This window comes from Nannobrachium achirus (genome assembly GCF_963921795.1).
Source record: "Nannobrachium achirus genome assembly, chromosome: 19".
NCBI lineage: Eukaryota > Metazoa > Chordata > Actinopteri > Myctophiformes > Myctophidae > Nannobrachium > Nannobrachium achirus.
The window spans coordinates 424,215-437,500 of record NC_137826.1 but is presented as its reverse complement, the minus strand read 5'-3'; the positions used below and the strand labels follow the sequence as shown (position 1 = coordinate 437,500).

Genomic DNA, 13,286 nt, shown 5'->3' with positions numbered 1-13,286 from the left:
CCTTGGAGCACCGACCCTCCTCCTCTCCTAGCCGATCCTATTGGGGCCGCGCGCCCGTCCACACATGCAGCTCCTGGGCCAGTTCAGGTATAACCAGGAAGGTCCTCCAGCCCTGACGCTTATTGGATTTGAGAATGTCTCCAAAGATGTGGTCCCCAATGTACACAATGTCCTTCCCCTTGGCCCCCAGTAAGTCACACACAATGTCTGACCAACCTCCAGAGTACACAATGCCATGCTGGAGTGGTCCTGTGTAAGTGCCAATCTTCAGCCAGCCTGTTCGTCATGTCCACTTGTCTCAGTACTGTTCCCTCTCCAAAGAAAAGTGGTTTACAGGCATCTACCAGGATCAGACCAAAGTAGGACTTTCTCCATATATGGGCATAAAAGGGACAAGGGCTGACAGATACAGATCCATATATCAGGAGTACTGATATCCTCCTGGGCAGTCACCAGAACCAAGGATGGGTGTTTTTGATGAATCTACAGTATACACCCCTTCCTATACAAACAAATCCATTGTAACCTTGATTATCAAGGTTACAATGGGTTTGTTTGTATAGGAAGGGGTGTCTGATAAAATGAATATCAAATATCTAAATACTGAATCAAGCAACTTAAAAACTGCCAGGGTGCTCCCAAAAGCCAGAGTAGACGATAAATGACCCAGAACATTTTTGAAAGTTAAAATAACCCTTTAAGCATCACTGATTGCTCACTAAACAATAGTATTTTGATGCCAATGCTGTTACTTAGTACTTCTTCTAGCACTGTTTGGATTAGATAACATCTCATTTGGAGTGGTTTTGGATTACAGGTCGGCGAAGCACTGCTCTGTTTAATATCCCTGCAGTCTTTCCAAATAAAACAAGACACAGTTCATTTCAAGTGGAACATTTTTTTTATTTTATTTGGCATTGCTTTTCTTGCAAAAAAGGGAGTTATAAAAATGCAAGCTTCAAATAACAACATGTACAGTACTTAATTTACACACCTTTAAAACAAAAACAAAAAGGGTTATGACAAAAAAAAAATGGAACAGTGCAGGTTCAGACGTTTTCAATTTGTAAGAAAATCCTATAATATCGAGCAAAAAGAAAAAGAAAGAAAGGATAAGAAATGCTCTTGTTTGCAAACCTACACATTCTGAACCGTTTCCAAAGACACCACAGTATAATAACTACACAGTTCACATCCAAACTAGAGCCAGCTGAACAAAAAGGCACAAAGTCTATTTCTCTTTGCTTCCTGCACGTCGACCGCTGTCCGGTGGAAACCTCGTATGTAGTCTAGACCAGAACGGTTACTTTTCAGAAAATCGAAGAGTTGAATAATTATAAAACCATCCACTTTCACTTCCACTTAAAAAAGAAAGAAAAGAAAAAGCAGATACGAGCTTGTATATCGTCGTTGTCGGGTGGAAACCTTGCATCTCCAAAACCGTTTGTGTATTTATCATTTTAAAAACGATTTAAACTAGTGAAAACAGCCGATCTACAAGCACACAACGCCTCGCGGCGCGAGGCGTTGTGTGCTTGTAGATCTGCTGTTTTCACTAGTCTTGTGCGACAGTCTTGTATGATGAAGCAGGGCTTTACTTCATGAAAAAAACATACACACTTGAAACTTGGGAGATACAAGGTTTCTGCCCGACAGCGAAGATATCGGCTATGTTTGCTACTTATGTGTGCCACTGTAGTCTAACACAATATGGCATTCATTTACGTAAAGAAAACATAAATAGCTGAATAATGGAGATACGAGGTTTAGGCCCCCGACAGCGAACGACATGCTGCGGTATGACATGTGGGCTAACAGAGTGCAGGCTTGGCTGGCTGCAGTAACCAAAATGATACAGCTTCAACATGTCAAAGGTTTGTCTAAACCTCAAAGAAATGCCTGGACATTCTCCCAAAAACTGTGAAAAAGTCACTTTTCTTTCTGAATACAAGGGGGGGAGGGGCGTCACACAATCGCTACACTGTAATGCCTGATTCACACTTACAGTAGTTCTGCCTCGGTATCGTGTACTGCAACTAACTCAGGCTTAAATATAGCAAGCCACTGGGCAGTGTCGAGTGAGTGGCAACCAAAAAACAAAGAAAGAAACAAACAAAAACCTACATAGTAAGCATCCAGAAATCAATGGTTTATACAAACAAGAGTGACCCTTAGGTTCCCCCCATTAATACCAAGAAACAATACGAAACAAACCATCCAAACAAAAGGGGAACATTTGAATTCAGTGTACTATGATGCATTCTCAAGAAAGAAAAATAGACAAGTCTCTGCAGATTATTACTAATGCACAACCTCGTCAAAGGAAACAAAAAACAAACAAAAAGGGACAATCTGGGTTTTAAACTATTTACAAACAATACAGGAGCTTAACAGTAGTTTGCAAAAGAACATCTTTGTCTGAATGCTCCAGTCCCTGTGGCACCAGCAATTCTTTTCCCTCTACCCGTGACGATGTGTTTCTGTTTTGTCGTATGGTAGGACGCACAGTAGGATGCTGACATTTAATGGTGTTGGTTAAATAGCAGGGGCCATTTTTAAAGACAGCTTTGTGTTTTGAATTTAGTTTTTTTCCCTTCAATATCTGAATAATACAGGATATGTGTGTTGACTAATTAAACGTTCAATTATTATTATTCAGTAGCTATTGGAACATGTAACAATTAAACCAATGACTAACACTTGCAGCCAGATGGCAGCAAAGGCCAGTTTAGAAGATAATGGACAAACATTTTAAACGTCAACCCATTGGAGCCTCTATTTAATGGTTTTTGGACATTACGACATGTTAAATTTTATTACTGAATACAACTGTAGAGGCCTTCAATTCTCATGAAACATGGTGTTTTATGCCAAGGTTCTTTTGAGCAACAATTAAAGCTAAAGCCCATATGTCTCCATAGTGTTGTATCCTAGAATGGCCATCTACTGTACCGTCTTAATAAGGAGCAAAGACTCCTCCACGAATGCAGGTGTTAATCCTAATTTTAGCACTTACATATTTCACACCATGAGATGTCAAGCAGGGCTACTGACAGGGTTGGTTTCTTGAGTCTGGGTGTTGTTAACACATTCCTACACAAGTCCCAATGGGCTTCATAAAACAGTGCAGATAAGATCTGAGGACTGGCTCAGATGTCCATGTTAAAGCTGACCTTTGGCTCTTTTCCACTGCGATGAGTATAACCCGGAACCTCCCATTAGTACTGTGTACCACCCCTGGTTACGCGCTCTGAGCTCGTAGATTGGCCAGTTACGCGATTCTTTGACATGTTTGCTAAGTCTTAAACAAACCCAGAAGCCGTGGAATACGTCGCATGGCACGGTGCACGGTTCACTTAAGTTCTTAGAGCGGAAAAGAGACATTTCTGTCCTGGCAGTTGAGCTTCAGTGTAGGGACTTGTGTGATTCTCTGAGTGTGTCCTAGGGGTCACTAGAGAGCGCCACCCAGAATGGCTAAGTTCTTTAGAACGAGCTTTGGACGGACATCATCGAACCCGAACGACAGTGGGTGGACCCCCGGAGGTCCTCTAGTCTGTGGCGCAGGCAAGCCAAAGACCAAAACGTCTCCAAGAGAAAAAAAAACAAACAAACATGGATACTATCCTGAAACGATGACTACTGTATGAAAAAGAAAAAAATCTGTTGCCAAAATATCTTAAATAACATAATATATATAATATATACACTTTCATAAAGTTTATGACGCAGATAATACACACGTCAACATACGCACACGCAAAACGGCAAACTACATATCTTTTTTTGGGGGGGCGGCAAACAAAACCTGGAGAACAACGGATCAATTCAAACATCTTAAAAAAAAAAAAAAAAAAATGTACACACCTTGTGGTCTTTGTCATTGAATGTGTTATGAGTTGGTGTGTGTTTATGAATAATGGGTGTGTGTTTATACTGGTGTATGATTATGTATGGTATGTTTAACCGTAGGAATTTGGCAAAAATAAAAAGAAGAAGAATTTTCAATACTGCTGTACATGGTAGAGAAGAGCAGTGGTTCTCAAAGGGCCATTCAAAAGGACCCATGGGGTCCCTTGAGGGGGGGGGGTCCAAATGAACACTTAAAGGTATGTAAAGCGTGGAGGTGATATAACTAAAACGTAATGCCATTCCGAGTTTCGGAAGGGCTCGGAACCTGTGCACCTTCGGAAAGCCTGTTCCGTACCGGAAGCTTTTCCACTGGTCAGAAACAAGTGTGATATCGGCCTTAACTCTAATAAGAGCGTACAAATGGAACCGAATCGTTCAGGTTCCATTTGTAAACTCTCAAAGAGTCATTGGGGGACGTCCTTGAAATGAAATGAAACATTGAGAACCACTGGAGTAGGGATGGGTGAATGGAAGTGATGGCTGCAGAAGCCAGTCCTCAGAGGGCTCAGCATGGTGGTGGTGGTGGGGGCTTCCAGAGGGTCCCACGCAGCCGGCCCGCTCACACTTCTGCACGTGTCACTTCTGCAGCTCCATGTACTTTACTCCAAGGAGGAGGGAGGGAGAGAGGGGCAGACGTTAATAACATCACCGAGCGGGGAAAAAAACCTAATCTAAATTACTGCTATTGTTTGTTTTACACGTTTTTTTTACATACAGTATGATGACATACCCAATGAAGGGTATTGATTATCGATTATTCATATTTTTACAGTATAATTGATTAAATCGATTTGTTCAATTAACCGTTATAGCCCTAATCTGAATGTCAAATCGACTGCAGTTAATGTCTCGGATGAAATTAAGAGAATGTGCACTTGAATATATTAAATGCGAGCTTGTATATCTGCTATTTTTCAATAGTTAAAGCACAAAATAATGATATACAATAATGTGTACCCGTTCTGAATGGGTTATTTAAAGTCCCTAATAACTGGCAAGTACCTGTGCCCCCTTGAATTTACCTTTTGTTAGCTTACTAATGTTAGTGTTCAGACTTGGCTGTCTGGGGTTCACCTCACCAGGTGTGTTGTCATACTTGTTGTGCTGTAGTTACCTGGTCACTGGGAGTCTTCTGGTCGCCGTTGACTCCCTTCAGAAGGACTACTTCCTCCGTCTTCGCCTCCGTCTTCATCTCCACAACAATGTCGTCTTTGGTGGTCTTTTCTTTGGTGCTGCGGACAAAGCAATCACAGAGTTATCATATCAGAACACTTTTTTTTCCAATGCAATAGCTGATCTACAAGCTCACAATGTGTCCCGATGCGACGTGTTGTGAGTTTGTAGTTCAGCTATTTTCAAATATCTCAAGTATAAAATGGTGCTTAACGCATGTTTTGTGTTAATAATTTAAATCTGTAACTAGAAACTAAAACTGAGTAAAAACGTACAATAAATTGCCTCTGGGATGTATAGTCGGTTCTCTCTCTGTATTCTGTACTTGTATTTCTCCTCTTCAAATGACAACTGATTACAAGCAACGAATAGGGATGGGACGATAAGAGATATTATCGTATATCGTGATAAAAAACACTCACGATAATCATATCATGGAGATTTAATTTATTGTGATATTGTCCTCCGTCATGCAATGGGATCAATTCACCTTTTATTTGCCGAGCTGCATATCCGGCACCATTTAAACCCTCTGGTAAAACATACTTATAATATACAGTCTTTTTTTTTCACTCTCTACCGATCTACAAGCTCACATTGGGTCGTGCTTGTAGATCTTCTATTTTTTGGGCAAATGTTCCGCCCACAGGATAATGGATGTTGGGGGATATTTTGATTATCGCGATAATATCGTAAATCGCGATTTCTTTGGTCACAATAATGGTGACATGAGATGTTCATATGGCCCCACCATCCCTAGCAACGGAGCAGGACTGGGAGCGTTTGACGGTAAACTACTTACATCTCCTGCTTCCCGGAGCGTCCGCAGGGGATCTTGCCCTTCTTGTGGAGGAAGTAGAGAACGCTGCCCAAGATGGCCAGCAGCAGGATGCACAGGATGATCACTACGATGATCACCCCACTGCCCTCAGCTGCACCGAGAGAGAGAGAGAGAGAGAGAGAGAGAGAGAGAGAGAGAGAGAGAGAGAGAGAGAGAGAGAGAGAGAGAGAGGGATGTTAATGAGACACTCGACAGCAGGATTGATTGACATTCAAGGTCTTTCCACTCCTGGTGTTTTCATTCGATTAAATCATTTCTCACAAATCCCCCCCAATAAATCCCCTGTTAACGCTCCTCAGCAACCATATAGAGCGGGCCACATTTGCATCACAAATGGGCTTAACTCCTACGATATACGAGAAGTAATGAAAATAACAGCCCTGTTAACATTGATCCGACTCCTTCCCAGTGTTAAATGTTCTACTTTGACTGTCTTTCAATGCAGAGGAGTGAGAGAGAGAGAGAGAGAGAGAGAGAGAGAGAGAGAGAGAGAGAGAGAGAGAGAGAGAGAGAGAGATAGAACCCACTCCGTGGTGATGAAAGACACATGCAATAGGCGATGTGGATAATCTGACTCAGATGATTAATTATTAAGGATGCAAAATAGTTGTAATGTTAACCTACCAGCTTGCATTAGATATTCTTAATCGTCTCCTCATCTCCATCAATATTAACAAAACTACCACTGATCATAAAGTCACCCTGAAAGTGATCCATTATATCGTTGATATGATGATTGGCTTAATGTGCAACATTGTTTTCTCTCTCAAGAGTAAACAAACCAACATGAACTTTAAGTGTATATAGAGCAGGGGTTTTCAAAGTGGGTGACGGGGCACCCTGGGGTGCTGTGACAGCAGTCCAGGGGTGCCGCGAGATCATTTGATAATATTTGGAATTTATTTGGACACTTGAAAAAAATATTATTTTGTATAATTTTAAACTTGAAGTACAAAGTTAATTCCAGTCAGTTCTAACCAAAATGGCTGTTATCTCAACGTTTTCCTCACAACATAATCACTAAGATATCGTCACTGTCGGGAAGAAACCTTGTATCTCCAAGTTTCAAATGTGTACGTCTTTTGCCCTGCTTCATCATACAAGACCGTCGCACAAAACTAGTGAAAACAGCCGATCTACAAGCACACAACGCCTCGCGATGTGCTTGTAGATCTGCTGTTTTGTAGATCTGCTGCTTGTAGATCTGCTGTTTTCACTAGTTTAGTACATTTTATAGATGATAAATACAAAACGAACGGTTTTGGACATACAAGGTTTCCACCTGACAACGACGATATGCTATAAATATAAGGTGCTGTTTGTGCCCGGGTAGCTCAGTCGGTAGAGCTCTCGCCTTTGTACCGCAAGGTCATGGGTTCGATTCCGGGCACCGCCAACTCAGCGTATGAGTAAGCACGGCTTGGCAAGTTGTGCGGCAAGTACTGGGAGCTGATGGTAGGTGTGGCGCTCCACCTCAGCAGTCCATCTCCCAGGGGTCTAGCGCATTGTAACGGGGACAGACTCCCGCGTGTTACCGGCTGATACCGACAATAAGCCACTCCCGACCTACTTGCTGTGAGTGAAAATTATAATGTAGGGGTGCCTCGGATTAAAAAGATATTCATGGGGTGCCCTGAGACAAAAAAGTTTGGGAACCCCTGATATAGAGGGTGTCTAAAGTGACAATTTATGGACTATTTAATATCTCTAAAATGACAAATTAAACATTGGCCAAATTGTCAAATATTAGAGGCTGAAATTGTGAAAATAGCAGATCTACATGCTCACAACGATTGTGAGCATGTAGATCTGCTATTTTCACAATAGAACCGTGATATACAAAATGTAAATGCCTCTACTCTTAGTGCTCGACAGGGTGGGGGGGTCCCCAGTTAAAATATGATTATTTTGGGGGTTGCGGCCTGAAAAGGTTGAGAACCACTGTGGTAGAGTACAGTATATCATTGCTGTCGGGCAGAAACCATATTCTAACTTAGTTTTTGGAGCGGTGAAAGCGCTCCCAATGAACAGGTATGTCCGTGGGTATGTGGGTGGCTGGGTGGCTGGCTGGCTGGGTGGGTGGCTGGCTGGCCATGTCCGTAGCCTGGCAATACCTTGAGTGGCCACACACAAAACACTAGTTAAAGGAGGGGCGCTGTTTTGTGCAGGCCAGGCACACTCACCACTCACTCACATAGGGTACAGCTGCTCAAATTCACCGCTCCACTTCGAACCGAGGTTTGATTTTTTTCATAAATGCTTGATCAGTAGTGTGTGGGTTATGGGATGTGCACTCGTGCACACAGTATATGAGGGATGGAAAGTAACTTTAACTGGTGCTTACATGATAATATGTAGGAGCATCAATGTAAGAAATACCCGTTTCGTTTAATGGCTACAGAGATACTGTGTACCGATCTGCATGATTTTTGGACAACATCTGTAACAGGGCCAGACAACGATTTGTGAAAGTGACAAACGGGCTTCACAGTTATGTCAGGTGTGTTCATATGCTAATGGTGATGCGATTTCAGATCAATTGCTCCAGCCACTGAGGAGAAACACTGTTACAGACGGACACTCAGACAGACAGACGGACGGACGGACAGACATTCGGAAAATTATGTTTGATATTTCACTTTCAAAAAAACTCTTGGTCATTTTATCGTCTAATCAGGCTATTATGAACACCCTGAACAGTTTTTAATTTGCTTGATTAAATATTGAGATATTTGATGTAAATGTTACCAGAACCTCCAGGCCCAGGGCCTCTCCGCACACACCCATTGTAACTTCAAACTTCATTTTAACCATGATAGATTCATTAACAACACCCATTATTTATTTCTGGTGACTCATATTACCCTCCTAATACGTGATCAGGCCGTGTTTTTTCGATACATTTTTTTCATTTATTTTTAATAATTATTTTTTGTATTTAATTTTTTCCATTTTCCCAAATAATTATTAAAAATAAATGAAAAAAGTGATCGGAAAAACACGGCCTGCTCACGTATTATGAGGGTAGTATGAGTCAACAGGAAAACAATGGGTGTTTTTAATGAATCTATCATGGTTAAAATGGAGTTTGAAGTTACAATGGGTGTGTATGTGGAGAAAAGCCCATAAGGTGTTTCCCTGTTGAAAGTGGAATATCCCTTTAACCACTTCGTTTAGGACATGAGACGACACAATATTGAACAGCCCTTAAAGGAGTAGTTCACCCCCCGAAAATGACATTTTTTCTATTGATTACTGACGCCATGGAGACTTGAGTTCAATAATATATATTTGTATTTGTCGCATTCCTAAGCCAACAATTTGATTACAGTAAATTTACCTCTGTTGATTCCAGATGGGGACCCGAATGCATTTGGGTCACCATCCGGAATCAATGGGGGTACATTTATTGTAATCAAATTTTTGTCTTAGGAATGTGACAACAAATATATATATTAGTGAACTCAAGGCGTGAGTCTCCATGGCGTGAGTAATCAATAGAAATTAAGTCATTTTGGGGATGAACTACTCCTTTAATGCTACCCTGCACGGCAGGCTCACTGATTAAGTCCAAAGCCTGTGACAAAGTTCTGGCAGTTGTTGAACATGGTGTGCCACGGTCATGTAGTGGTGAGACAGGTGATATGATTGCATCGCAGTGAGAAACATGGCAGACAAGGCCCACATGCTGGCACAGCATTAAAGAGGAGGTTCTTTGAACCAAGACAGAGCACATGCTTCATCCCCAAGCAGGGGCGTCACACCAAATTCTGGGCCCTGGGTACAAGGATTCACTGCGGGCCCCCCATGAATGTTAACTATTGAAAAATAGCTATTTTTGAAAAAATCGTGAAAATGTGTGCAAGAAACCTATGTTTCCATGTCAGTGGTGCTCTAACATTTTCATGTCAAGGACACCCAAGATGATATCTATTTGGCCAAGGACCCCCATCTCAAAATATTTAGTACCAGGGACGCCCCAGAAGCAAAATTTGAGGTACAAATGTTTGCTTGAAAAATACACATATTCAAAGATTTGCACACTTTTTTTTTTTCAAAAATAGCAGTTCTACAAGCTTGTAGATCTGCTACTTTTCAATAGCTAAAGTTACTAGGGCCCCTCCACCTTGGGCCCTTGTAACTCAGTCCCACTTTCCCCCCCTTGTGACGCCCCTGAGCCCAAGGTACATGGAAGAATGAAGGTACAGTGGAATAAGATGATATCAGAATAGTGATTTCATGAGCACTGTAATGTCTATAATAGGGTTGGGACGATATGAACATTTCATATCACGATTGTTGTGCAATTTACGATATTATCGCGATAAAATATCCCCAATCCCCTCCATTATCCTGGGGCAGAACATTTGCCAAAAAGTAGCAGATCTACAAGCTCACAACGCGTTGCAAACGCGACGCGTTGTAAAGTTGTAGATCGACAATTTTTTGGCAAAGAGATTTGGTGGAGAAGAAAAAAAACTGTATCAAGTACATTATTTACAGGTCAGTTTGACCAATAGAGGGTTTAAGAGGTACTGGATATGTAGCTCAGCAAATAAAAGGTGAATTGATGATAGAGGATGATTTCACGATAAATGAAATCTTCATAAATGAAATCGATAATAGCGATTATCGTCCCATCCCTATGTGGTGTTTGAAATGTGTAACATGAGTCCAAAACATTTGTGAGCAGTTTGAGAATGTTACTCTAATTGGTCAGCTTTTAGCTCATATTTTCAAAGGATGTTTTCCTTTGATTTGAGAATATTACAGCTGCTCGAGACAGCACAGATGAAAAAACGTGTTTCTATCTTTTTATTTTATCTTACAAATGACATGCACTGCCCTTAGGCACATTAGCTGTACGCTGCATGAGTGGAGTGATATGCCTCAATTACGCTACAGAAGCACTAGTCTGACCTAGCCAGACGAACATGAGACCTCCGCCTACTGATTCGTCTTTGGGGAAATCAAAATGTAATGAAGGGACGAGAACAGCGGTGAGAATGGCTGCCTCGAATACCTGCCACAAATGCCTTGTTCCCCTCAAAATTCGGCCCAAACTTGGGTATAAACCAAAATGTGGAATGACCTACCAAAATACATAAAGCTTTGCGACTCCCTCCCTACCCTAACTCAATACTAACCCAAAACAATTAATGTCCTCAAAATACAAGTGAACAAAGTTTAACTCCTTGAACATTTGATTGTAGAATCCTCTGCCCCCCGCCCTCTCTCCTCCTTTCTCTGAAAATATAGCCTACCTTATGATTCTACAGAGCTCCAAAATGCTTTGTACTGTATTTGTATTGTATTGTATTTGTGTTGTGTCATTGTATTGCATATTGTATGCATTACTGATGCATTATTTTAGTACAATGAACCACAATGGAAACAAGCACCTGGGGTTTTATGTGTTATCCTTTTAGCATTACCTTTGACTTAACCCTACCAGTGCCAGCCCCTAGATGGCGCCAAAGAATGCCAGGCTTTCTCCCATAGGCGAGCGCATTAGCATCCGGGGACTCACGTTGCAGTGACGCGCGTGCTCACGTTCGTGCACGTCATGGAAAGGTCCCGGATGATAATGCTAACAGAATAGCTATTCCCATTTTGTCATTTTAAAGATCATTTTTCGGCGATTTCGCCGTAAATAAACCTCGCGCCACATCCCTAAAAACACAATCCAGAGATATGGGCCTCCAAAGATGTGGTTTTTCATTGGATTCGGCGGCGATTCGCGGCTACGTTCGCGGCTCACGGCCGGCATGGCTTCCCCAGGATTTGGACCACTGGATTTTAAATTTAGGCTCAGGCTTCAGAAGGCCTCGGATCATTTTATTCATTTCATTAAAAATCCCGAACATGTTCGGGATAGGCACACTGGACTACGTTCCGGAAGCGGCGCTGAACATTCCGTGAACATTGGGGGTCTCAAAAATGTATTTTAAACCATTTTTAATGGAATATATCGTCGGACCATGTAAAATGGCTAGCTGGCTAGCGTAGGACGAGCCAGGACCACCCACGACTCTACAACAGCTCAGGGTAAGTCAATTAATAAAAAATAATTGTTTTGGATTGAACATATCCCGAACATGTTCGGGATAGGCACAGAATGAGTTAATCAGGTTAAAGCATTCAATCAATCACAAACCTACACCTACTGCTTTGAATCACACAAAAACTAATCGGATAAGCCTATAGTCTCAACATTGTTTCTGTATTGCAGTTAATATTATTATTATTATTATTTAATGATCAAATGTTTAGCCCGTTCACAGAATTTAGATGTCACAGACGTGATGGACAACATTGCATCTAAACTACTGTATATAATACCAGTAAGACTCCCTAATCGGGAGATAAGCGACCGTCAGGTCGCAGCGTGATTTTAGGGCAAAATGTGTAGGAGCAGTGTCCAAAAATGGGTTTTAAAAGATCAGCCTGATGGCGACGCTATATGGGACAGATCCATGTTGATGAGATGAGTGTAGACATACTGTGTACCGATTTGCGTGATTTTAGGGCAAAATCTGTAGGAGCAGTGTCCAAAAATGTGTTTTAAAAAATCGGCCTGAAGGGGGCGCTAAATGGGACAGATCCATGTTGATGACATGAGAGTAGACATACTGTGTACCGATTTGCGTGATTTTTGGGCAAAAATTGTAGGAGCAGTGTCCATAAATGTGTTTTCGCAAGAACCGGCCTCATGGTGGCACTAGAAGAGGGTCATGTGAGAATTGATGGGTGGAGGTTGTGGTTTGGCAGGCAAGGAGTGTGTGTGCAAAATCTGGCTTGGATCGGGGTAACGGTTGCAGAGATATGAGCAGGGCAAAAGTGTGACGTGTGACAGACAGATAGACAGACAGACAGACTGACGGACAGACAGCTGGTCGAGGTTTTGATAGTAACTGCGACCTGACGGTCGCAACAATCCTGGGTAAAGATTGGAACGCTGCAGGGACGTCAATTGGGTATGGCAGGGGTATGCAGCTGCCATACCCTGGGTCCAGGGGGGAAAATAAATGTTACTTTTAAATATAAATCCATGAATGTCTCTTTGTCTATCTGTGCTGGTTATTATGTTGTTAAATTACATTAAAATAACTACAAATGCAAAATTTTACAAAATGGTCACTTTAACAAGGTTAACATAATTAATGGTATATTCCCAGGTTCTGCAGGTCAGCTGCAGAGGTGCAATGCATTATTGTTAATTGTGGCACGCTTACTAACATGCCAATTTAGCTGCGCTTGAACAACCGTTCCAGGCTGCCATATCCAGCCCAAGAAACTATAGAAACGGGGGGAAAAATAAAATGTACTTCTTAAAATAAATGTATCATGCCTGTTGCTAAGG

The 13,286-nt window shown here is 41.7% G+C and overlaps 1 protein-coding gene across 1 annotated transcript in view; it reads right to left on the bottom strand.

The window, feature by feature from the left end:
- The window catches only part of mcama (melanoma cell adhesion molecule a), a gene marked incomplete at both ends in the record, with an annotated part of 70,877 nt that overhangs the window by 8,923 nt on the left and 48,668 nt on the right, over positions 1-13,286 (bottom strand). Inside the window, 2 exons of the mRNA XM_080748688.1 lie at positions 5,024-5,141; positions 5,885-6,014. Coding sequence (XP_080604814.1) covers positions 5,024-5,141; positions 5,885-6,014 — 248 coding nt within the window. The remainder of the gene's footprint in view (positions 1-5,023; positions 5,142-5,884; positions 6,015-13,286) is intronic.